Source organism: Genypterus blacodes, unplaced genomic scaffold (genome assembly GCF_046128005.1).
Source record: "Genypterus blacodes isolate CSIRO-AG114 ecotype Tasmania unplaced genomic scaffold, CSIRO-AGI_Gbla_v1 ptg000103l_1, whole genome shotgun sequence".
NCBI lineage: Eukaryota > Metazoa > Chordata > Actinopteri > Ophidiiformes > Ophidiidae > Genypterus > Genypterus blacodes.
The window spans coordinates 35,279-60,924 of NW_027466907.1; the positions used below are offsets into that span (position 1 = coordinate 35,279).

The 25,646-nt window shown below is 47.1% G+C and overlaps 1 protein-coding gene across 7 annotated transcripts in view; it reads left to right on the top strand.

The window, feature by feature from the left end:
* Nucleotides 1-25,646, top strand: part of LOC143008331 (CUGBP Elav-like family member 2) — a 144,608-nt gene that overhangs the window by 35,089 nt on the left and 83,873 nt on the right. For 5 of the 7 annotated variants that reach the window (XM_076160041.1, XM_076160042.1, XM_076160044.1 and 2 more), the window contains exon 1: nt 11,199-11,553. In XM_076160041.1, the coding sequence (XP_076016156.1) occupies nt 11,444-11,553 (110 nt within the window). In that variant the 5' untranslated portion in view covers nt 11,199-11,443. Of the gene's footprint in view, nt 1-233; nt 270-11,198; nt 11,554-20,125; nt 20,560-25,646 lie in introns of those variants that run through there. The other 2 variants (XM_076160043.1, XM_076160048.1) reach the window with 2 other exon arrangements.

Here is a 25,646-nt window from a genome sequence, read left to right on the forward strand (position 1 = left end):
AATGCGTCAAATCAATAGGAAATATAATAATCTGTTAAATAATCAAGCAATAAATGCACCACGCTCAAAAATGAAATACTACATGAGAAGAATTGATCAAATAACAGGCATCAATACTGGAGGTATTTGAGCAAATGTTCACAGAGTTACTCTTACTTATTTACTTTGGTCATAAATGTGGATTATTAATGATGGATGATTAACGTGTCGCTCTCTGTGTTTCTGTTTTCCAGGCAGGACGCCAGTGACCTCTCCGGACCAATACAAAGGTACTGTAACTCATCTTCCTCTTTGTCCTCTACCCCACTGAACCGTACAACATGGTTTTGAGGTTTCGCGGCGGGGCTCCGACAGCTTTGACGGGCGTTTTGAGGGGGTGGGGGGGCGACTTAGAAAGGAAGACGAGGAAGAAGACGAGGCCGGGCTGTGGGGATGGAGGGAGATAAAGAGGAAGGGAAGAGGGGAAATTGGAAAGGGGAGATGTGAGGCGGCTCAGATCTGCAGCGGCGGAGGGTCATTAAACGAAACCCTTCGGCGACGGAGCGACAGATCAAGACGAAGGGGCGGGGGGGGGGGGGGGGGGGGGGGAGTAAGAGGATGGTTTAAATATGGGACGATCCTAAAATAGCCGCACCTATTTCTCATCTGAGGCAGAGAGAGAGATGGAGAGAGGGAGAGAGAGGGAGTAAAAGAGAGAGAGGTTGGCTGATGCTTTTATCAGCTTTCATTCGTTCCTTCTTTTATTCCTTCCTCTTCTTCCTCCATCTTGCCTCCATGTTTCCTTCTTTATTTCCTTTTTCCTCTCTGCTTTGTGATAATATCGGCTTTAAAGTGGAGTTTGGGGACACACATGATGTTTATAATGAGCAAATGCTGCGAGAGAATCACAACAGATCAAACAGAGAATCCACCACAGAAGAACACGAGGAGAGAGACAGAGAGAGAGAGAGAGAGAGAGAGAGCGAGAGAGAGAATGTGTTTGTGTGTGTTAATAAGAGTTGAGAGTTGCTTTTGTTTTCCTCTGATTAGAGAAAGTAGGCGAGGCTCAGACTGTCGCATGAGCTCGCACTTGCACACACACACACACACATACGCACACACTCTGTCACTTACACACGCACAGAGAGAGATTGTGTATGTGTGTGTATTTCACGCTAATCCAACACATAGCTGCGTCATCCTGCAACGCGTGTTTACTTCTTCTGCCTGCACCACACACACACACATGTACGCGCACACACAAACACAGAGAGAGAGAGAGAGAAAGCTGGGCGTTTAATTTGATCCAGTGTGCTCTCCTCCTCTAATGAAGCTCTCCGGCAGTTTGACTGACACCCAGCTCGTTATTTAAGCCTCTGTTTTGGGCCAGGAAGAGGAGGAAGAAGAGAAGGAGAAAGAGGAGTTATGTGATGGGAGGATGAAGAGATGGAGGTGGTAAAACACAGGAAAGCTGGAAGCCAAAGAGGAGCGAGGGGAAGGGGTCTGAGGAAGAGGAGAGGATATTAAGTCCGTCCTTCTTTCTTTCCTTCTTTTCCATCTTCCTTTTCTTTTTTCCTCTTTACCCTCATCAAAACCCTCAAATTTTTCCTTTGTCCCCTCTCTCTCTTCTTCTCTCCTCCCTCTCGTCTGCCTTTTCTCGTGTCCTTCCTTCTCTCCTAAATTGCTTCCTTCCCTCCTTCCTTGAAGTTTCAGGCAATCAAGGACAAGCACAGCAGTTTTGGAGAATAAAGACTTGATGGCGGAAACAGGGTGATAAGGGGTGTGTGTGTGTGTGTGTGTGTGTATGTGTGTGTGTGTGTGTGTGTGTGTGTGTGTCTGTGTGTGTGTGTAATTGCAGGACTTTGTGCTAATAATGTGCTTTGAAGGCACACAGCTGATAATTAGTGAGCCTGCGCCTTTCAGCGTCGGTCATTATGAGCTGAAAACCTACCATTGGCTCTGACACGACCTCCTGAGACGGACACACGCACACACCCACACACATGCGTGCACAATCAAAGATGAAAACAACACAAATGGGCGTAAACAAGCATTGATTAGTGTATGAATGTATGTATGTCATTATCTCACGAGTGGAGCAGAGACAACAGCTCTCCAAAGGCCTCAAGTTCCTCTTTGGTACGAGGACTGCAGGTGTGTGAGACGCTCCAACACACACACACACACACACACACACACACTTCCTGTTTACAGAGCCACACACACACACACAGCATAGACTATAATTACAGAGATTCTCACAATGTGGCGTCCCGGTACGCTGCGTCCGTTATTGCCTCCCCAGTTGCCACATGACAACAGCGGTCCCTCGCTACGGCAACCGCCTCCGCCTTGTGCTCGAATGCCGGCTGTGGCCCCGCCCCTCCCAGAATTCCTACATCTGAATATTTATGAGGGGAAGCAGCTCAGAATATGGCACCCCAGTCACAGCAGTATGTGTGTGTGTGTTTGTGTGTGTGGCTGCAGTGTGAAAGCGCCTTTATAAGCTCTATTTTAGTAAAAAAAGTTAATTGCAGTTTTTCTGTGTGTTTGAGGTAAATTTGTTCTTTAGTGGAGTGTTTTACATTTTGTAGCAGAAATTAAATGAGATTTGGATAATAAGTTGAATTAAAAGTTTAAATGTTTAAAAATGAAATCATAATATCTCAAGAAAAAAGGTGAAATGTTATTTTTTTTAAAAATCATATTTGAGAAAAATATGCTAAATTGTCTGCATTTTGTAAGTATAATATCAGAAAAGGATTAAAGAAAAAAAGTAAATATTTTATGGATAAAGTCACAGTGACGGACAAGAAATTGTTTTCCATTTATTTTCAATATTTAATTACAGTTATTATCCCCCTCAAGAAAATGTGATCCTTAACTTATAAATAAATGAAGTAGAAATGAAATATTTATTTTTCTAATGGGCTAATTTTGTAATAAGGTATCAGTTCCTTTTACCCCAGTGGGCCTCCAGGTTCTTCATCCTTCTGTGCTAATTTATCCCCCAGTGAGAGAATCTCCTGCACGAACTGCTGTCACGCTGCTGTAAAACGCTGGCGGTCAGCACCACGTCCAGGAAGGATTCGCTCCACGTTTGGCAGCAAACATTAGCAGCCAACTTACACCAACTGCAGAAAAGTGAAACATAATGACAAAGTGTTTTCTGACAATAACGAGGGTGATGCCAACGGTGGAAACGGCGAGGCTTTTGTGCGCCGACACAATGGGAGTAACGGGTGTGAGGTTTCTCTCATTTCCCTGGTGGCCAAAAGTCAGACTCAGGCGTTTCTTTGTCTGAGGAAGAGTAGAATGAGGAGGGAGGAAGACACCCAGGTCCTTGCTCCTCTCATTCAGGGAACCGCAGGCTCAGGGGGGGCACGTCAAACGGCCACTAGAGGCGCTGTAGAGCATCCATGAACCACTGAAGCCCAGAAGGAAAAACACTGCAGTTACTCTGATCGTGTATTTCCTCTTTTACCAAACCTCAATTTAAAAAAATAGATTTTTAGAACAAGATGTGAAATGTTATGAGAACAAAGTCATAATATTCTGTGGATAAAGGAAAAAACACATTATGAGAAAAGATTTATAAATTTTTTATTTAAAAAGTCCCAACATCACAAAAATAAAGTAAAAGTGACTAATATTCATGGGAATAAAGTAATATATTTATAAAAAGCTATTTTATTATTTTAAAAGTCAATATTGTGAGAGTGAAGTTGTGATGTTGTAATTTCATAAAGTAAAGTATCACAAGAGAAAATGTAATGTTTAGATCTTTGAGTTACATTTACACGAGAATAAACTATTAAGATTTTAAAAAGTTGTAATATTATGGAGAATAATCAAACATTTTGGCTAAATGTAAAGTGTGAACTGCTGGTATTTGAGGCTCTGCTGCAGTTATACTTTAGAATCTGCTTCTTCCTCTCATACTGAGTTCATGTTAACGTTTTTGTACGTATTTGAAGCTGTGTATTTTGATGACAAGCCTCATTAGTTATTTTTCCGCGACATTCTCACACCAGCTCCTACTTCAGATTTCCTGATGTGTTGGCACATAAACACAGACACTTTTACCTGAGACACTGACCTATAGGGAGGCTTATCTGGGCCCGTGACCCTGCGGCTTCATGCCACCTGCCTGCTGCCTGGCTGACGCAGAGCGAATGTGGGATTAAGATCCTCGCTGGGCTTTAATTGAAGAAATCTCTGCTGGTGTCGCGCTCGCCGCTCATCCATTTTTCATCCAAACACATGAATTATGAAGAGCCGCTAATGACGGGGAGGGAGGGAGGGAGGAGGGAGAGACGGGAAGTGTGTGTGTGTGCAGAGGCCTTTTTTTCCTTCATGTCTTCCCAATCTGTCTTGTGTCTCTCTCACGAACAATTTCTTTCTTTCTGATTGACACCAAGATACAGAAAGGTGTGTGATGTAGGCTCCCACTTGCACACACACACACACACACACACACACACACACACACACACACACACACACATACACATTGTGGGTGGCAGGTGAACATACAGCTGCGAGGGATGTGTGTGTATGTGTGTTTGTGTGAAGTCCTAGAAGTCCAGATTCAGATCACTGACCTGGAACACATTGGGTACTGAGAGAATAAAAACTATTACAAACACACACACACTCTCACACACACACACACACACACACACACACACACACACACACACACACACACACACACACACACACACAGAGCATTATCATTGCTATGCGTCCTGTCTCAACAGTAATAAATATTAGAAAGCCACACCCATGTGTGCTTGAATACATTTTTCTGTATACAATATTAACTTAAATAAAACTAAAATATAATAACATTGGTTGAACTTAACATCTTTAAAGTACTTTACCCACCACTGCACAAACACACACTCATACTCACACACACGGTTGTCCCTCTGCCTGTTACAGTAGTAATACAGATGGGAGCAGGATTGAACGTTGTTATTCCAATTCATCTTCACACACACACACACACACACACAGCACGGTGCCCCTGGGTTTTCCGGGCGAGTGGAGTGTTTCTCTTCCAGCTGATGCTCTCAGAAGGGCGTGGCTGTCGCAGCAGCCTCACGCTGACGACACCATATTGATTATTAGCAATGTCGTTCGCTCATTCATGATGATTGGTTCCCAAATAACAAGAACCTGCTGCTTTCCTCTTCTACCTCAGCAGGAACCTTGTTGTTCATGGCAAACGCATTAATTTTGAGGCATTGGTGTAATTGCTGTGCCACTCTACATAAAGTGCTCCGCTGTTTCCTTACTTATTAAATCATAATTCTGCTTTCCAGCCATTTTGTTTCTAAATGTAGCCACTTTGCCAAACAAAGAAGCATGGAAAACAGGCCTCGTTTCTCTGAGTGTAACGTGGAGAGAAGAAAGCTTTTTTTTTCCATTTTAAATGCATCTGCTTTTCATTTACATTTGCTCATTGGTGTGTATCAGTGTCTCTCCCTGTTTGTGTGTGTGTGTGTGTGTGTGTGTGTGCGCGCGCGTGTGTGTGTGTGTGTGTGTGTGTGTTGGGAGAACTCGGTGTGACGTTTCTTTTTTTTAGACAGGCTCCAGATGGCTGAGAGACAGGTGAGCCAATTAGTGAGTCTCACTACACAGCAACATCATCACACCGGCGGAGCACGACAGCCAAACCAACACACACACACTCACACACACTCACACACACACACACACACACACACACACACACACACACAGAAAAAATACCCACATCCCACATTACTCCACTGTAGTGTTAACATTACCGCCGTAATGCGCTGATACGTCTCTCACCGCGTTCCGCCCTCCATCTGTCAATACAGTCGATGTCGTCAGTGGACATGAGATTGATTTTACATTACGTCGTGTTATAACGTTAGAAATGATGACAAATGATGCTCTAATTTCAGCTCGTTACCGCGGCTGCCTGGGACGTACTTTTTGCCTATAGCGCGAACCGTTAATGCTGCGTTCATGTACAAGCTGGAAAATCAGGCGTAATGGGCAGATTTGACTTGATTTGCTTTGTGTATTCATTTGTTTTCAAGCAGCCAAAAATATTTCAGGGAAGCTTTGCGCCGATGTTTATTATAATTCTAATGAAGTCTGAATCCTCACAAAAGAGAGGGAAAGAGAAAGAGGGAGAGACAGAGAGAGAGGGTGAGAGAGAGAGAGAGAGGGGGAGAGACAGAGAGAGAGGGAGATACAGAGAGAGAGAGAGAGAGAGAGGGAGACACAGAGAGAGGGGGGAGAGAGAGGGAGAGGGAGATACAGATAGAGAGGGGGAGAGAGAGGGGGTGGGGACAGAGAGAGAGGGAGAAGCTGTTGTGTTTGGACTCACACACACACACTCACACACTCCACGCTGGCCCACAGTCTAAACGCACACTTCCTGTATAGAGCGCTTATAGTTTGCGTGTGTGTGTGTGTGTGTGTGTGTGTGTGTTTGTTTCTCTTTGTTAAGGGATAATTGAGGAGCCATGAGGGCTGCTTTCCCACCTAATGGAAGGGGACAAATTAATCTCCCTCTGCTAATGTCGGCAAATGGAACAGGACCACTCCTGCCACCTCCATGCTCAACCAACCCACTCTGCTCTCTCTATGTGTGTGTGTGTGTGTGTGTGTGAGGCTGACACACTACTTTGTCACCTCACTGCTATGATGGCTGGGATTCAGTTTGTTTGATCACAGATGATTTCTGCTGTTTTCTATCCTACTGAGTGTTGGGGAGAGTTTCACTGGGAAATGATAAGATGGATGGATGGATGGATAGATGGATGGATTGTTCATATCGTGTCATTACATTCCATCCGTTGTTTGTTCTTCCTGTTTTATTCTGGTGCAGTTCTGCTCTCTTTCCCCTCTCATTCCCTCTTCCTTTCTTTCTTACCTCCTAACTTTAGTGCCTCAGCTAATATTTAGCATAGTCTGATTGCTAACGCTGCTACGCTAATGGACTCCACCCAAGTGTCCCTAAATCTTCACCGTTATGGCGCGTAAAACGGCCTAGTAACCCTTGGAAACCATGTGGCAGAGCTGTGAAAGCTAAAGAGTCGGTTGTAAAAACGCTGGAATTTCCCTTTAATGTGAGCCGCGAGCTGCTTCCACTCAACAAACCTGGAGCTCTCGTAGTGTTTGTGTGCATTAAAGCTTCTGTGCGTGTGTGTGTGTGATGGTTTGTACGTGGGGAAAATCATAGTGTGCGGCCGGGCGAATGTCAACCTATTTTCCCATCTTAATAGCCCGTGATCCCGCCGCCGCTCCCTCCTAAGCCTCCTTCCCGTGGATGACCTCCAGGGAAGATTGTGCCGCTGCTTCAGGAGTACAGAGGAGTTGATTACGCCGCCACCGCCGCGCTGAGGCTTTGTTCTAAGCACACGCCCGTCCTTGGCTTTAGAGAGAAAGAAACGAGAGATAGAAGACGAAAAGGGAGTAGAAGAAGAGTCTTATCTCTCCCCCGAGGTCTTTGCATCCTTTCATCCCAGATTGTCTGGGCGACCTTCTGGCCCCGCCCGGTTCATTCTGACCCGCCGCCGCCTCGCTTGTTTACTGTGCCGTAATGACATTGTCAAAGGCAACAATACGGCACGCTTATCGCCAAGGTGTCGGCCGCCACAATGGCTGAATAGCGCCATAATGGAAAGGAGGATTCGTCCCGTTGTCATGTGGGAAGTCTTTGGAGGCGCTCGCTCTCCTCCTCGGCTGTGTGTGCCAGGCTCAGATAACATTAATTCTTCATATTGTCGGGCTGATTGCGGAATCTTGTATCTAATGCAATTTTTATTCCCAACCCCCTTCCTGCTCCCCTTTCATTCAAACTGCAGAGTCAAGCATTTTTTTTCTTTCTTTGGGGAAAAATCTAAATAATTTATCTGTGTTTTGGTGCATTTTCCCTCCTCCTGTACTCGGAGAGAGAGGGAGAGAGGGAGAGAGGGAGGAATGAAGACAGGCAGGAGGAAAGGCAGATGAGAGGGTTTCTTTTTTTGAATGGAAGGAACGTGAGGAGCATGCCGAAGAGAATGAGAGGGAGGAGGAGGAGGAGGACGGATGTGAACCTTCGCTCCACTCTCAGCTGGAGAGGGGGCCCGAGGAGACACAAAAGGTAGAGAGAGAATGAAAGAGAGTAAGAGAGAGAGGGAGGGAGAGGACTTTGGTAATCCCTCTTTTATTAATGGGAAGCAAAGCTCAGCAGAATGCAGACATAACAGACTCCATCTCTCTCTCTCTCTCTCTCTCTCTCTGACCTCCAGTCAATTAAAGCTCCATTCAGCCGTTGAGTCCAGTCTGTCCGCTCTGCGCTCTGAGGGTGGTTTGACTTAGAGCCTTTTGATCCCCGGTCAGATCCTGGCCTTGGCATCGGCACAGGAGGGGAAAAAAAACATCCCACGTCCTTGCTGAGGCCTCCCGCGTTGCCATGGCGACCACCTTACATCACTCGCCGCCCCCCGCGTAGCCAATGGGCACTGACCTTTCGCTGTCAGAGCGTGTTAGGGAGTGGAGACGGGGAGGCAGAGAGAGGGAAACAACGTACACAAATAGGTCATCAAAGTGTAAACACGATGGGAAAGAGAGGCAGAGGAGGCTGAAGATGCCGGTTTCTTCTTCTTCTTCACGGGTTGTCGCAGGGTATCACAGGTGTTGATGCCCAGTTCCAGTTTTTCTGCCCTTCATGTCTACTTTTACACGTGACCCATATCTTAATCATGATCATATATGAATCATGACAAATATCTGCAGTAGAAGCTGCCAGTGACCAAGTCTGGACGTAAATGTCACGTTATCTTGTTATCTCGGTAACAGGTCCGGATCTTCCAGGCTTAACATCTGAAGGCTTGTTGACCATCTGTGTCAGTATAAAACTCACCGTCTGTGTCTGTTCACTACATGCTGGTTTTCATCGTAAACATTCCGTAACTTACAATCCTTGGCGGATGCTGCTGTCCCACTCTATGATACAGCAGATTGCTTCATCCCAGAGTTGCGTTCAGTCGTTGTATGCGTCGTCGCCACCGCCGCCGTCGTTTCGGACAGAAATTTGGAATTTAGTTACTGAGTTAGCAGAAGGGCCGGCTGCAATTTAATGCGGCGTAGGATAATTTAAGATTTCGATTGCTGTTGTTTTTCAGCTGAATGCAGGTGTTTGGTGAAGACAGACGGTTTTGCCCCGTATGCCAAACATTCTAATGAAGCTCACGCACAATCCATAATTTTAACTATCCCCCACCTGCCAGGGAGCCACACACACTTATACACACACACACACACACACAAATGGACACACTCTGAAAGTAACCCCCCCCCCACTCATACACACACACACACACACACACACACACACACACACACACACACACACAATAAGCACTAATGAAGCTGTTCTCCTCTGCTCTCTGTTTGGTTGCTGGCTCAGTGAAACATGCATAAATCATAATAAACAGAGAGAGGAATTTTTAATCAGCACCTCCCCGCCTGTGTCTTCAGCCTGGGCCTCCAATGGGGCGCAGAGGCTGTGATGTGCCAGGTACGTGGATGTGGATCTGGCAGCTCCTCCTTCGGGACGGACAGGACGCTCTCTGAGACGTGCCTGTCTGGGCCGCCTTTAGCGTGGAACGATCCGCCGGGCCAGTCTTTCTCCCCCGAGACCAGACAGGACTAGAGATGTCCACAGCTCAGGTTCAGGTTGAAAACAGAAAACAGAAGCTGAAAAACAGAATCATGGCTTGCTGTGCAACTTGAAGCCAGAATTCATCTGAATCAGGCCCCACATGATCAAATTGCTGTTATTGTGAAGGTATTTTGATTACGATTCATAGTATGTTGATGGGGTCTCCCTTTGTTTGTAAGTGTAAAAGTTCTGTTGGTTCTAAGATTTAAGATTTAAGATAAGATTTAAGATTTAAGATACTTTATTAATCGTCATTTTGCATGCAATTCACAGCAAATCGCATGCAATTGAAATTTATCTTGCACCCCCTCATATCACACATACACAAACACATGCATCACAGAGGGGGTGCAGGGCAGCCATTATAAGGCGCCCGTGGAGCAGTGTTAGGGGTTCGGTGCCTTGCTCAAGGGCACCTCGGCAGTGCCCTGGAGGCAAACTGGCAACTCTCCAGCTGTCAGTCCACTTTCTTGGTCCATACGGGACTCGAACTGGCGACCCTCCGTTTCCCAAGCTGAATCCCCTATGGACTGAGCCACTGCCGCCCCTGTTCTGCTGGTTTCTAGCATCCTGGTCCAGAGTAGAGCAGACCTGCAGCTCAGTTCACTGCTCTGCCTCTCTGTGAGGCTCTAATTCGGTTCTTGAGGTGAGGGGAGCTCAGCTAAAGGCTTTACTGAGCTCCTCCACCAGAGGGCGTTGGCTTTCAGGCCTTGGGTGAAGCACTTCTTCTAAGTCAGGACAGCAACAATCCCCCTTCCTATCCTTTCCATTTCTCCAGTGGACAGTTTGGGTTCTGGTTGATATTATAGGGAGCCTGGAAGTCCCCTTAGTCATCGGGTTTTTATTTGATATTTATATTTTAGTGCCATCCAAAAAAGAAATCTTGATGAAAACCCAGTAGCAGGTGAAAATACTGCTAGATTTTTATCCTGGAAATATTTAGGTCACCAGTGTAAAGGACGGCACCTTGACCACGGCCCCTTCCTTACATCCGGTTATACTGAATATACAACATTTTATTGACAAAATTAAGTGAAACGGTCCATGTTTTTCCTTTTGCGATGTTTGTTTCAGAGTGGGAGATCCAAAGCAACGATCAGAATCTGCATCAAAATACATAAACAGTATCTTGTTTTCCATCCACGACCGCAGCAAATATGTTTACCTCATAAAAACTTAACGTGGTCGAGTTCAGGCTGGTTTATCTTCGACATTTAATGTCCGGATCTTGCTGTGCCAAAAGCAGGCGACGGGCGCTGCGCCGTGGCACGCCACTGAGCGGCGCCGGGCCGGGCCGGGCCCGAAGCTGTGCAGCACCGGGCCACAGCGTTCGACTCAAACAGGCCCCGAACACAACAACACGAGCCCAGCTGTCACAGGGGATTACTTCAGCTAGGCGAGCCAGCGGGGTCTCTGCTGCTCCACCGCTCGACCAAAGAGAGAGAGAGAAAGAGAGAGGGGAGGGGGTGATCGAGGAGGAGGATGTGAGGGAGGGAGCACTTGTTTCTGTGTGGGAGAAAAAGAGAACAACGGCAGCAGCTGAGAGGAACAAGGCAGAGACAGAGAAGCAAAGAGAGGCAGCTCTGTGAAAAAAGGGGAGGGAGAGCTGGAAAAAAGAGGTCAGAAGAAGAGAGAGCGAGAGAAGGAGAGCAAGAGAGAGAGAGACAGACAGAGACAGTGAGAGAGAGAGAGAGAGAGAGAGAGACGGAGAGACAGAGAGACAGAGACAGAGAGGCTAGAATCCAGACAAGGTGCGTTTGGTTTGTGATGTTGGAACACTCGTCCGAGCTGGGCTTTGTGGGGAGAGTGTGTGTGGATGCTGTGTGCTGCCCCCCGCCCGCAACAGGATCCATGAGGACTGACGAGCTGCTACTGAGGTACACACACGCGCTCACACACACACACACACACACACACACACACACACACGTGAGTGCCCTTGTTTCCGACCCACATGCCGCTCTCTCCGCGCGTCCCTGTTGTGGGTATTGTTACACTTTAACCTGAAGTGCGATTTTCTGGCTAGTGTGTATTTGTAAGCATGTGTGTGTGTGTGTGTGTGTGTGTGTGTGTGTGTGTGTGTGTGTGTGTGTGTGTGTGTGTGTGTGTTGGTCGGGGGGGCGTAGATAAAGTGCAGGTACTAGCTGACTTATTCTTTCATTTGAGGGGATTTGAGAGGGCACATTTAGGATAACGGATAAAGATTTTTTACCTGTGTCTACCTGTGCTCTCTCTCTTTCTGTATCTCTCTCCCTCTCTTTATATATCTCTCGTCCTCTCTCTCTCTTGTTGTTTGATGGCGGGAGATTTTGTTCTTTCTCCCTGGATCCTGCAACCGTTGTTTCGCCAGTCAAGTGTAACATCCGATGCCTGTACTTCCCTTTCTCTCTCTCTCTCTCTCTCTCTCTCTCTCTCTCTCTCTCTCTCTCTCTCTCTTTCTCCCTCCTCCTGCTGTTCTCATGTTGTGTCTGTGACTGTGTCTGGGACAAGCCGTGCTAAAGAGGTGACACAGAGCAGACGTTCTGCCTCGTCATCCTCCTCCTCCTCCACATGATGGATTTAACTCCATATTCTTATTCAGCAATCGTTCACATGAACGTGGATCTTTGACGTCCGTCTTTCTAGTGAAATTCTGAAAAGTTTTGATTTCAGTCCAATACATTTTGACGTCACATTTTGACTCTAGTGTGTTATGTTATTTATTTATTCTATCACACATCTTTCCAATGTTTCCTAAAACTCTCACAGCCTTAATCTTGAGAACACTGGAACCACTGTATTCTGTGACAAGTTTACAATGATTATCCATTGGTACTGGCTGATCGAAATCAAACCTGATGGGTAAGAAGAAAGAGAGAGACCTGATGTTAGAATCTGGGTCCGAGTCTCTTCTCCTGTTAGATATGAACTCTTCTCTCAAATGCAGGGATGATGAATGAACTGGAGTCAATGGGAAAACGTCTGAAATTGTTTAGGCTGACAGCGAGGAAGAGGAGGCGGGGTGATGAAGAGGAGTGCTGGCGTTGCAGGGAGGGGAGGGGAAGATAGGAGGTCAGCATGAAAGCATCCCAGCTCAACAATGAGACAGCCAAACAATGGAGCCTGTCCTCCCCTCCACCCTTCCTGTGTTCCACCTTTTATTTTTATTTTAGCTCCCATTATTGGGGATGTTCACACCAATTCCTCGCTCGGAGTCTGCCCGCGCTCCCCTCCTGCTTCATAAAAGATGGAGTCGGGTGTCTGAACATGCACCTGATGGTGAAAAACAGCCGTGCCAGGGTCGGCTTGTTTTGCAACGAGTCAACATATTTCATTGATGTTTGCAGGTAGTAATTTATTGCACCGTAATTTACTGACGGCATCGCTCAGCGCTTCATTGGGTGACAAATGAAACTGCTTTTTGAGGCGTTTGCTTCATTTGCAATTTCCCAATGAAAAATGTGATTTGGAAACTGTTTGTGTGTGAGGCAGCGCTCCCAGGTCTTGGAAGGCTGAGGAAATGTTCTGGAGTTTTAGCCTGTGGTGCGGGGGCAGGGAGGCTGCACTCCGCATCAGAGGTCGAGTGTCCGAGCGACTCCCCCATGCAGAGCAATGCAACCAAAGAGCAGAAGTGGAGATAAACCAGGGAAAGCACAGGAGGAATCATGAAAGAGGAACTTTGCTGCTACCGTTACTGAAGTGAATGTGAATGTAGCAAGAACTCACCAGGAAAAGATGCTATTTTTAACTGAAGTCCTGCATTGAAATAAACAGCGAGAGAGAGAGAGAGTCAGCTGAAAAATCTTTAAGTCTACACAAAATCTATCTATACAATTATGATCAGTTGAAGGAGGAAAGTCGGAACAGTCTTAGTGCTTCTCTTCAGGTCTGATGGTCTTTGAATGGACCCTTATGGATCCATGTTGGTATTTCTTCTACCGTACAAAGATCCCAAAAGTTACTATAAGATAGAGATCCATGACAACATACAGAGGGTTCGGGATCAAAGATCATAGGTGAACATATTTGTATCTAACTTAACGTTAATTTAAGCTGTTAGAGGCTTTAGTGCCAAATATGGATCATACTGTTTGTTAATTTGCCAGGACATCACACTTATTTACTCACATCTCTGCTGAGTTGATATTCCAGCTGAGCCAGTCTTCTTCTTCTTCTTCTTATTCTCCTGCTCCACCCCTCCCTTTCCTGTGGCTGTGCTCGCAGTTAAACCAAGCGTCTCTCCCACCGTGTGCCTATCTAATGGCGTGGAGGATATTAGGCGTCTATTAGAGATGTGGCTGTTTGGTTTAGTCACCGCCTCTCCCCCTCATTTCCCAGATGGGTCGGTGCAATGGCCGTTAAAATAGTGCCGTCCCCCACCGCCCCGCCCCTCACCAACCTGCTAAACCAGCCGTTGCCGCCCGGGCCGGTGCTGCGCGGCAAAGGTAGCGCACCTCGTCTCCGCTACAGCGATATAATCTGCCGAGCTTCTTCTCAATCATAGAGTGTCAGGCCGGGTTTGCGCTGATACAATGCATGGACACACACGTGTCGGAAGGATGTGGGGAGGACGTGCATTCACAAAGATGTGCAAGGTCTATACACACACATACACACACACACACACACACACTCACACACACACTCACACACACACAGGTGCAGATCGATACTTTGCAAGTGCAATCATACAGGTGACAATGGTTGCAGGTTTATCGGCCCTTGATTCACACCCACTACCAACGTCTTCACACAATCACACAATCAGCGGTGGCGGGGAGGGGGGGAGTCAGAGGAGAAGAGGATGTGTGTGTGTGTGTGTGTGGGCGGGGGGGGGGGGGTCGTAGCAAGGGACCTCACAGGTACATGAAATGTGTGAATATGTGCGTGAAATGAATTGAAATGGGTGTGAGAGTGCATCTATTTGCAAGGAGGATGCATATGCACCTCCCTTTGTGTTGGTGAGTGTGTGTGTGTGTGTGTGTGTGTGTGTGTGTGTGTGTGCACCAGAGTGAGCTTATTCGCCTGTGGCTTTCAATTGTGTGCGTACATGCACAGACATTGTGTAGTCGTGCCTCCTTTGTGTGTGTGTGTGTGTGTGTGTGTGTGAGAGCGCGTGAGTGTGCATGTGTGTGTGTGTGCGTGCCGGTTGTTATCAGAATGACACCATCCTGCTCTCTCTCCTGCAGCCCCAGAGGATCAGTGGAGCTGCACCAGTTTCAAATGAAAATAAATGAGAGGCAGTGACCGCTACTGCCTGGGTCCCACTTTAATGAGGGAAAGGAGCAGAGAGGAGGTGCAGGGTGGAGGAGGGACGAGGGAAGGAGGGAGGGAGGGAGAAGAGAAATTGGAAAGAGAAGGAATCACACAGAGAGTTGGCAATGAAGAGGGGGGGGGGGGTGTAATGAATGGAGGGCCTCTCTCTGTCACCGATGCGACGGCCAATTACAGTTGGCTCTCGCTCCGATGCACTGCAGGTGGAGTGGACAGCGTTTTTGGGGTGGATGAAGAACGTCACTTCATCCTCCTCATGTCTGTCGGCCTCCATCTGTGTTCAGTGTAAGCAGTACTCCATTGTTATCTCATTGTGTAGATGTTGGTGCTTCTCTCAGCTCTGTAGGTCTTTGTTCATGTTCTTGTCATCTATGTTGTTTCTTCTTCAACGGCACAAAGTTAGAAGTTATACACAACACAATAAAAGCTAAATATATCTCCTTATCAAATCTGTTTTTTTTTCTTCTACCATTTCTCCTTACAGCATGTTTATCGCCACATTCTCTAAACTACTTTAAGAGGCAATTCAGGGTCAAAGGTCACAGGACACAAAGCAGGCTTTCAGATGTGTTCATCGATCCTTCCTGGTCCATTCAAAGACCTACAGACCTGTAAGAGAGCCACAAACATCTCAACAACAACAACAACAGATTTTTGTCGATCCAAACGGCGAATGGTCCATAGCTTGTTATGGCAGATCCATTTATCGTAATACGGTATGATTGATGATTAGTTTTGTATAGGTTACAGGATATTATGTTGGATTCTTAACATTTGAAGATTCAAGAGCTCCAAACGCTTCCAGCAGAGGGCGCTCACAACCTGCAAGCGTTAAACATCTAGTTAAATAAACGCTTAGACGGAAGGAACTCGACATCTGAAAAATCTTCGCTTCTCTCCAGAAGGCGATGTAAAGCACGAGATTTTCACCGGACAACAAAACTGATAGCATTGTCCAGTCCAGCCGGAACCATTAAAGCTAGCAGGCAGCACGAGTGTATAGCCAGGAGGCAGAGGACATAAAGTAGGTGTGTGTATGTGTGTGTGTGTGTGTGATAGAGAGCCACACTTTAAGTCATGTCAGGACCACCGGTGCAGACATCAGTGTGTGAGGGTCAGCGAGCAGGTCAGGAGGTATTTGCTCGACAATGTTGGACTTGATCTAAATGTGCTCTGTGTGTGTGTATGTGTGTGTGTATACCGTATATACTATGTCAGGGATGGAAATGAACCCCCTGGAGTCTAATGCAAGAAGCATTCTTGCTTCTGAATGAATTTAAGTTAGAAATTAAGATATTGGAAAAAATGTCCCACCAACTGCGGTAGAGGGGAGTTCATACCTTTGCCAAGGCCTGAGAGTGATAAAGAGAGAGAGGAGGGGAATTTTTTATTCTGGATTCTGAGCTTGACAGAATAAGAGAGCAGAATAGAGACCAGACCCCGACACCTCCATCACTTTTTCATTTAGGAAGTGATTTGCCTGCATGCACACACACAGACACACACATGGATCAAAACTTGTGTTTAGTGGGTGTGGTTGGGCGGCGGCGAGAATGAGCGGTAGCAGGCAGCGTCTGTGTGATATCTGCCTCCTCACATGTCCACTTAGGCTCAAACACAGCTGCTTGCTCTCCTGAATAATTCATGAGCATTAAATATTCACGTGTGAAAAGCCTGCCGCCATCAGCTACCCACAATCCCCCTCTCTGGGTTGGTTAGGTGTACGCAGGAAGGAGGCAGAGGCCTGGATGATATTTTGGGGCGTTGCTGATTATGTTTTTAATTTTCTCTGACTATTACGGTTTCCCAACCTGCTTCCTCCCACATTCCTCCTCCTCCTGCCCCTCCTGCTCTTTCTTTCTAAGTGATCGATTTGTATTGTTGGAGCAGCTGAGCCCTCCCAGCCCGAGGTGGGAGAGAGATGATAGAAATAACTAGGCAGAGAGGGAAGAAGAAGAAGAGAGAGACAAGATGTATGAGATGGAGCGATGGAGGCGGAGGCGGACCTTGCCACCGGCGTGATCTGGGAGAACATGGTGCCCCGGGGTGACGAGATAGAAAGATGAGAGGTGGGTGGGAGCGGGGAGGGAGAGGAGAACAACAACAACAACAGGGAGAAGTAAAGGTACAACACAGCGTATGAAATATTAACCAAGATCTGACCTTTGAGAATCACGCTCAAGGATGCGATTGTTAATCAACGCAGGAATCAAATGAAAGAGAAACGTGAGAAGAAGAAGCTGCGCGCGGTGTGCCACTGTGCTTGTCGGAGCTTGTCCGATATAATTCACGAAAGGAGGTCGACATCTCGCAGGGAAAGTGAGAGAAATCCATTTTTCCAGCACAGAGAGAGCCAGAACATAAACGCCGCAATGGAAAGTAGAGGAGAATGAAAATCTGAGTTTGAAGAGTTGAAGGAGCGTGGCTGCAGAATATGCCTCTAACTTTATGGGGAAAGGCTTGAATTAGGCTAAATATCGCAGTGGAGAATCAAATGGCATAAATTTAACATTTACAAATCCCTAATAAGAGTCTGAACTGAAACTGCACATTTAGTGCTTAGTGAGAGATTAATGTAGTTTAGGCGGCTTGTATATTAACAAATTGTTGATGATTTGAGGTTTAGCATACACTGGTGACTCCTACTGGTTTGTTGGAGCACCTGTGTAAGGGCCGGAGGCGGGCGGTGACATCACGAGTGGCAGAGGTAGCGCGTGGTTGGCCGGCTGCATCGAATGTAACGACCAGAACACTGTTGGCCCTCTTTCAGAGGCCGACCTGCTAATGTATTCACGACCTTGGCGACCTTTCGGAATGAGTCACTTGAGCGGCCAAGGAGCTCGGACAATGCACAGGCTTCTATCAGAGTGAATGTCTGTAAGGCTGCTTTGTCGTACGGAGGGCGTGAGGTCGAAACCCAGCCACTGTGGATCTCAGTGTTTACATGTAAATCCAGTTTCTCATGGTCACGCCAATGTGTGTGTGGAAGAAGAAGAAGAAGAAGGATGTATAGAAGTGGGTATTAATTAGGCTTAGGATGTCTCAATGGGTTATTGAGGACTTTCATCGGAGCTTTGTGTGTAGGTTGGACATGATCCAGGGAAGAGGCCATAACGTTTAGGTAACGGTGGCCTGGTGGTGGCGCCATATTTGTCACTTTTGCCATCATCAGTGCCTGATGTGTGCTGAGTTATATAACGCACAACCCAACAACCCTACATTGAGTGAGCGAGGGGGGTCAAGCGCGGCGAAATACGCAGCGCCATCTCCGCTCCAGGGACGCTGTGGGCCCCGAGGCGGTCATGTCGGCTCGGCCTCTCCTGCCCATACGCTGACCTTGGTCCTTGAGTGTAAACATGCAAACGGACCCCCTGAGCAGAGCCCGGGGCTGCGTCCCTCCCACGCCACACACTCACGCCGCTGTATGTTTGCAGACTGAGCAGAATTTTTCTATTGACCCAGATACTCATATTCTTCCCCCAGAGAGCGGCGTCTCCTAGCCTAAGAGAGGCTCATTATTTAGCCGGAGTGCCTCCCCTCTTTTCTCCTACGGAGGGAGGAAGTTGGGCAACCTGCTAGAGGGGGCCTGCACAGGGGTGCTTTCAAGCCCACTCCGGCCCCACTGGGATGCAAACTGGATACACACAATTACCGCGCTGTAAGGTCGAGTCAGCAAATTTGCAGCAAATTAGCGACTGGCTCGTTATTAGTGGGTTATCCCAAATGCGTGATTGCCCCTCTCGCCAAATTTCGGCCAAGTCACTTTATTGTAAGTCATCTAACTGTCATTGCTTTTATGAGTGTGTGTGAAAAGCTCCTCTTCCTCTGTGCTTTGCTTCACGCCGAGCAGTGTGTGCAGTGCGTCGTACCGTGTGTGATGTGTTTATTCATCGGTGCGTAGCAGAGCAGCAGTCATCATTTGCATTTCGTCATACATGTTGATTGGTGCCATGTTTTGCATTTCTTGGGTTTAATGGCGAGCCAAAGCGTGTAAAAATAGTAGGAATGTGTTTGGAATATATAAATGTTTATGTAAAGACAGCAGGGCTGCACTAACAACCAACAATCAACTCTCACTGGCATGTGACGCTATATATACAGTCATTTAGCATCTTTACACACATCCGTTTTCCCTCCACAGTGTCCCCATAAACTCAGAGGTATTGTTAAGTGAAATCACATCTCCTTACATTTTTATTTTTACATATAATGGTTTAAAGTATTATGTTATTATTTAACAATACTTGTAATATGATCTATATCATCCCAAAGAGCTGGAAGGCACTGATTGTATTTCATTTCAGATATGATATGGTGTGAAACAGATATGGTATAAAATATATGCATTAACAGGCAAAGAAAGTTGAACGTCAAATGAGATTTTGACCTGGAAACATGACTCCACCAGTGGCTTATGTTGCTGAGTAAGAAAGCAAATCTATCTTTACATCGTCTTGTGGATGTCTGTTGTTTTTACTGCCACCCACTGGCCACGAACATTTTACGAATGTTTTATCATTGAAATGGTTCATCCTCTGCGGTCAGGACACTTTAAACAAAAAACACAAAATGATTGAAAAAGGAACATAGAGGATACAAATGCTAAAAGAATTTCTATAAATTAATATCAAAAAACATATATGCTGTATATTATTATTAATTCCGAGTTAATTTTAAACTTCTGGAAAATAGAGTGAAGTCTTCCAAAAAATAGTTTCTAGACATTTTCAACCCAAAAACAGATATATAAATAAACATCAGTCCCTGTCTTGATTGTCATGTGATCCATGTGTGATTGAGTCTTCACTTTCACCATGGCAACAACAAATCACAGCCTGGTTTGTTTACATGTTGTTGTCTTCCTGTCTGATGAAAAGGATTTAATTTGATTTCCAGTGCAGCTTTGTAGGCGACAAACGGGGAAGAAACTACTTAAAGCCTCCAGAGGATTGAAACGCAAAAATAGAGTTAAGAAGTAAATGTAGAATAAATGGCTCAATGAAGCAGCAATTATTAAGTTGTATGGAGTGTGTTTCCTTCGGTTGGTTAAGGCTGTTTGCTCCATATTGTGTGTGTTAACGCTGATCTCGTCGGGCTGAGGGTAACTAACAGTTAAAGATCAGCTGCGGCGTTGCGCGCCACGCCTCCCCGCCTCCCCGCCTCTCCGCCCCGGCACCTGGCTCTCCAACAGTCCGCCAGTTGCGCTGTTGCGGAGCGGATTTCCAGACAGGACTGCCGGGCGAAAAAAGCGGAGGAGGAGGAGAGAAAAAAGCAGCAGCAGAAGAAGAAGAAGAAGCAGGCGGAGGCGGATGGGGGTGAGGAGGAGGAGAATGTGACAGAGTGAGTGCGGCTGGCTGGCTGTTCTGCCTGTGGGGAGGCCTCGGCTCCTGCACCTGTCCCCGTCCCTCTGCCTCTCCGCGGACAGCGACGCTCCTTTATTTATCAGGCGGCGGAGGCGCTCACACACACACGCACACATACACACACGCGCTCACTCACTCTGTCTCTCCCTCACACAAACACACACACACACATTCAGGGCACACAGGCAAAATGACTTCATCCTACAGTCTGGATTTTCTGCCCGATATGATGGTGGAGAGCCGCCTGCTCGTTCCCGGAGACAGAATGTGAGTCGTTTATCTTCTTTTCCGCTCTTTCCGCTCCTCTCTCTCCCTCTCCCTCTCCCTCTCTCTCTCTCTCTCTCTCTCTCTCTCTCTCTCTCTCCTCTTCCCCCCCCCCTCTCTCTCTCTCCCTCTCTCTCTCTCTCTCTTCCCCCCTCCCTCTCTCCCTGCTGTCCTGTAAAGCTGCCGTGTGTCCGGTGTGGAAGCGCCGCTCCGCTGCCGGAGATGTGACAGGAATCGGGGTCAGATTCCCCGCCGAGCGTGTCCGCGTTTTACAGTGCGAGTTGCGGGCTTGTTGTTGGTAACATCGGTCGGTGCTGCAGGAGCGCCCGGGGCTGAGCTCAGCCTCAGACAGGACGGTGATGGATGAGCGCCATTACGGGGAATTAACGCCGCTACCGCCGCGATTAAAGCGCGGCGTTATGAAGCTGTGAGATCTGTAGAGTTCTGACCGTGGAGCGGCTGAGGCGCGCGTGTGTGTGTGTGTGTGTGTGTGCGCGGGGGGAGGGGGGGCGCCTTGCTTCGCGGCAGCCGCCCATCCATCCTCTCCGCCGGGCTGTGCGCGGTGTCTGTGGCACCGTGGGAGCGCACCGGCAGCGGCGCACAGGGAGGGATGTGATCGCAGTCACATGAGTGCGATTTAACTCCACCGGAGGCGTTTTGGTTCATTTCCCTCCACTTTGTGTTCACGTGTGTAACACCGCCCCCCGCGCGCCCCCCCCCCCCCCCCCCCCGCCCCTATCTGCGAATTTTAAGTGCACAAAAAATAAGGCGAATTAGCTCTGAATGCGAATAACGCGGAACAACGCGGCTTCTCTGCGTGACCGCGCAGGAATGCGTGGATGGCTCGAGTCTCGTGGCTTCCAATTGGATTTGCTGTAATTCACTTAAAGTCTGGAATTCCAGAGACAAAGGGAGGTTTTCATCCCGGCGGCGCGGTCACGCTGTGGGTTTTTCCCCTCTGAGTTCATGTCCCACTTCTGTCCCCTCAGCTCACAGAGCCCAGTTCTCATCCTCCTCATCATTTGCTGTTCAGATGCTGCACTTAACTTATGGCGACTCATTGTATAATATGTGCCTTTATATTGGGGGGGGGGGGGGGGTTGCTGTAGGTTCATACAGTATATACAGTCTATAAAAAGATGGTGTGTAACTGAATGTGCTGTAGAATCAAACCTCCTGTACTGTGGTGATACACAAGGTCACCACACAGACAAGTTAGGAACACATATAAAACAACACAGTATCCATGTGATTGTTATAGTAATAAAGTGAACTTATATGCACAAGGTATATACAGGTCCCACAAGCAGTTCATCAATCAGCCATCAAGCTTGTAGCCTAGCAACCAACATAGATCAGCTGTGTCTTAATTCAGTAAAACCTGAAAGTCGATGTTCGCAGGCTGCTCTAGTTGGTGTTGAGCTTTGTAGCCAAACCACCATCAAGTATTTGATAATGTCATTTGAAATCAGCACATATCTAAATAAATGTGCTCTGAGTAACCGTGAGACTGCAGTGGTACTCATACTGGGATTGTCTCGTACCTTGTGTGTACTCAGTCTGTACAATACACTGAGCAGTATTCCACAGCGCTCCTCGTCCGGTCTGTTACCCAAACGCCCTGGTAAAGAGACAGCCCCTCTCATTAATCAGCGCCATCAACTGTGACGGCGTGAAGGCCGGAATGGACCGGAACGCTGTTGCACATCCCGCCTCTGATAGTTCCTTTGGCGTCCCTGGCCGTGTGTATCCCAGCATACGTTTCTCTTAACAGCCTGCGAACGGAGACAACACTTTGCATTAAGGCGAACATGCTCCTGCTCTTTATGCTCTTTATGCTCTTTGCCATTCACGTGGTGCCGTGTTCAACAACAATGGAATCTGCCTTCACACCAGCCCGGTGTGAAACGTTCCTTTATTCCTCTGGCAAGTTTTCCGTCTCCTTTTTCCCAAAGGCAGAATCCCCTATGAGCACGTTCCAAAGTGCTCAGATATCTCTGTCCGTTTGTGGCACGTGTTGTTTCCCGTAGCGACGGTTTCCGCTGACCACTGCAGGAGAGCTGACGGATATCGGCTGAGATCAGAGGACTAAGTGGAACCAAAAGCTTCATCTCAGCTCGTCCAATTCTGTCATGGGCTGGAAACACGAGCCAGAGAACGGAGGAAGGCTTTTACTTCCTCCTCTGAGCCGGACTCTGGGAACAGCCTGACCCCTGAACTCTCCCCTCGCTGGGTTCAATCCCCAGCTGGTAGGAAACTGTAAGGGTCTTCAGGGTCCATCTCACTCAGTAGACATCTGAGAGAAGGTCTGAAACCAGACAATGCATTGAGGTTTACGTGGAGTACAGGATGTGCAAGTTACCAATCCACTAATGCATAAAGGCAACGAACGCTGAAACCCTCTAATATCCTAAGAGTCTCATCTTCGCTCAAGGTTGCCAATGCCACATGTTTAACAAGGTGCAGGCTATTTTCTAGCTTTTTGTTACCTACCTATCTACAGCAACAACACATTTCTTTGTACATTGTTTGCTGTGTGCTTCTGTCACGTACGTCCTCTCCTCGCTGCTAATTTTGCAGCGTTGCATAACTGTCACGCATTCCATATGCATGGCCACACAGGATCTGAGTTTCCCTCTGAAAACGACTTAGATGCCGCGTCCCACCCCCCTTGTTTTAACACACTCACTCTTACACACGCATATACACATTTATGTTTTCTGCAGTGTGGCCGCTTCACTCTCAGCTGTTGGTTCAGTGATTTGTGTCCTTTCAGGCTTGGAAATGCATAGCAGGGGGGCAGAGGGTCAGCAAAGAGCAAAAGGGGGAAGTAAAGGGATGAGTGTGTGCTATGGGTGCTGTGTGACTAATGGTGCCCTTTACCAACACACACATGCACGCACACGCACAGCCCTCTAAGAGAAGCTTGGGTTGTGCGTGTGTCTGGTTGTTTTGTGTGCGTGGTTTTGTCTTCTCTCTCACAGGAACGCGGCATTTTCGAGTGTTATCACTGCTGTGTACGTGTAAAAGCGGTGACCTCGTCTGTTTCGATTTTGACTTGTCTCCAGCGGCGATTTCTCGACCGCACCTGAACATCCGCAGTTGTGTTTGTGCGACAGATTTTACGCAAATCGCAGACATATTGTCAGGTTTGCTGCAGCGTTCTTCCATATGAGCTGCAGACTCCGCAACTTCCCGCCTTCTTGTTGGAATAGGGGTGGAGGAAAAATGGGGTCATGGAGGTCGACAACAATCTCTTACACTTGTTTTTGTGCTTACAAGTCTGTATCAATGTAACAAAGAATATCAATGTTTTTGTGATTGTTTATGGTCAAAGAGAAAGAGACGAATGCTCGACAAAACACGCAAATGCACAGTATGTGAAGAGAGATACGCAGGGAGAGCAGGTGTAAATTGACTGGGGAAGGCTGGAAGAGGTGTGAGAGGACTGAGGAAGAGGAGGAGTGAGGAGGAGTGAAGCTTTGACAGCACAGAAGTCCCTGGACAGAAAACTGTTCAGATTTGAATTGTATCTTATCTGATGTGGAGATTAAGAGGGGAAAAAAGAGAGAGAGAGAGAGGGGGAGGCCTTTTCATTCTCCACTGTCACTGTGACACATACAGGCACACACACACACACACACACACACACTCACACACACACACAGGAAAGCAGGAAGTGCACCAGGACGGACGCCTTCGTCATCGTCGCCATGGCTATTTTTCGGCTCATAATGTTGTTATTTAGACGGAGAACGCGTATGTGTGATATATGATGTGATGGAGTCGTCTTCACGCATCACCAGCTGCGACGTTTGTTTGTGCGTGTGTGTGTGTGTTTTTGTGTGTATGTGTGTGTGGTGCGGTGTCATAATGATGAATGTCTTTGCTCTGCTGGGGCTCAGGAGCAGTTGTCTGAGCCTGACACTGCTGTGTGTAGGTGGTGATGTAGTGTCTGAGGTCTATGTGTGTGAATGTGTGTGCGTGTGTGTGTGTGTGTGTGCATGTGTGTGTGCACTCGTGGTGTGGATACATGATGATGTCGGGGGATCTTTATGTCGTCTTTATGTGGAAGAGATTGGTTATGTGCCTCAACATGCATCTCTGCATCAGGTGTGTATGTGTGTGTGTGTGTGTGTGTGTGTGTGTGTGTGTGTGTGCATGTGTACACAGTAGTGTACCTGGCAGCTATACTTGAGTAAAAACAGAAAAACCATTATTTTCTCTGTAACTGTACTTAATGATTGGAAAGTAAAAGTATAACTGAAGTCTTGGAACATTTTGACTTTTTTCCTGAAATATTTCGCCTATATTCTTTATTCTCCGGTAAAGTACAAATTCATCTTAAACAAGACTGAGTACTGCTGTGAAGGAATTGGTACTTTGTTACTTCCCAACTCAACATGGATGCATACACAGGTGAACAGGTGTGTCACCCTCGCGTAACCAGCTAAAGGTCGAGCGGCGACCAGTGTAACGTCGGTGTTACCTGATTGTTCGTAGCTGCTAGACTGCTGCGTATTTCCTGTTTAATACCCATAATCCTTAGCGTGCCTCCTGTGAGGTGCATTCAGAAAACAGTGGATTCCTGATGGAAGAGGAAAGAAAAATGCTACAAAAGACTTTAAGGACTCAACTACAGACAGTGATAATTTGGCAGAGAGAGAGTCTGTGTGTGTGTGTGTGAATGTGTGTGTGTGTGTGTGTGTCTCCACTGGCCCAGTCTCTTCTTCTAATCTGCCAGGCTGGATTAATTAGCGGTGTAATTTGGCTGCTGTGATGATCTGCTAACGATTGACTCATTACTCTTACCTCTGTCAGCCATGTTGCATTCATGGCCTGCAAAGCACATGCACACACATATGCACACACAGACACAAATGCGGAAGTTGTCACTCTGGTTCTTTACATGCACACACACACACACACACTATCTCTTTGTTCCTGTCTTACTCATCTGTTTAGTTTTTCGGAGTCAAGTACAAATTCACACATTGCACACATACTTTACTTTGTGTATTGAGCTGTGCAAAGAGTGTGTGCGTGTGTGTGTGCGTGTGTGTGTCTGACTGTGTTTTGTTTCCCTGGAG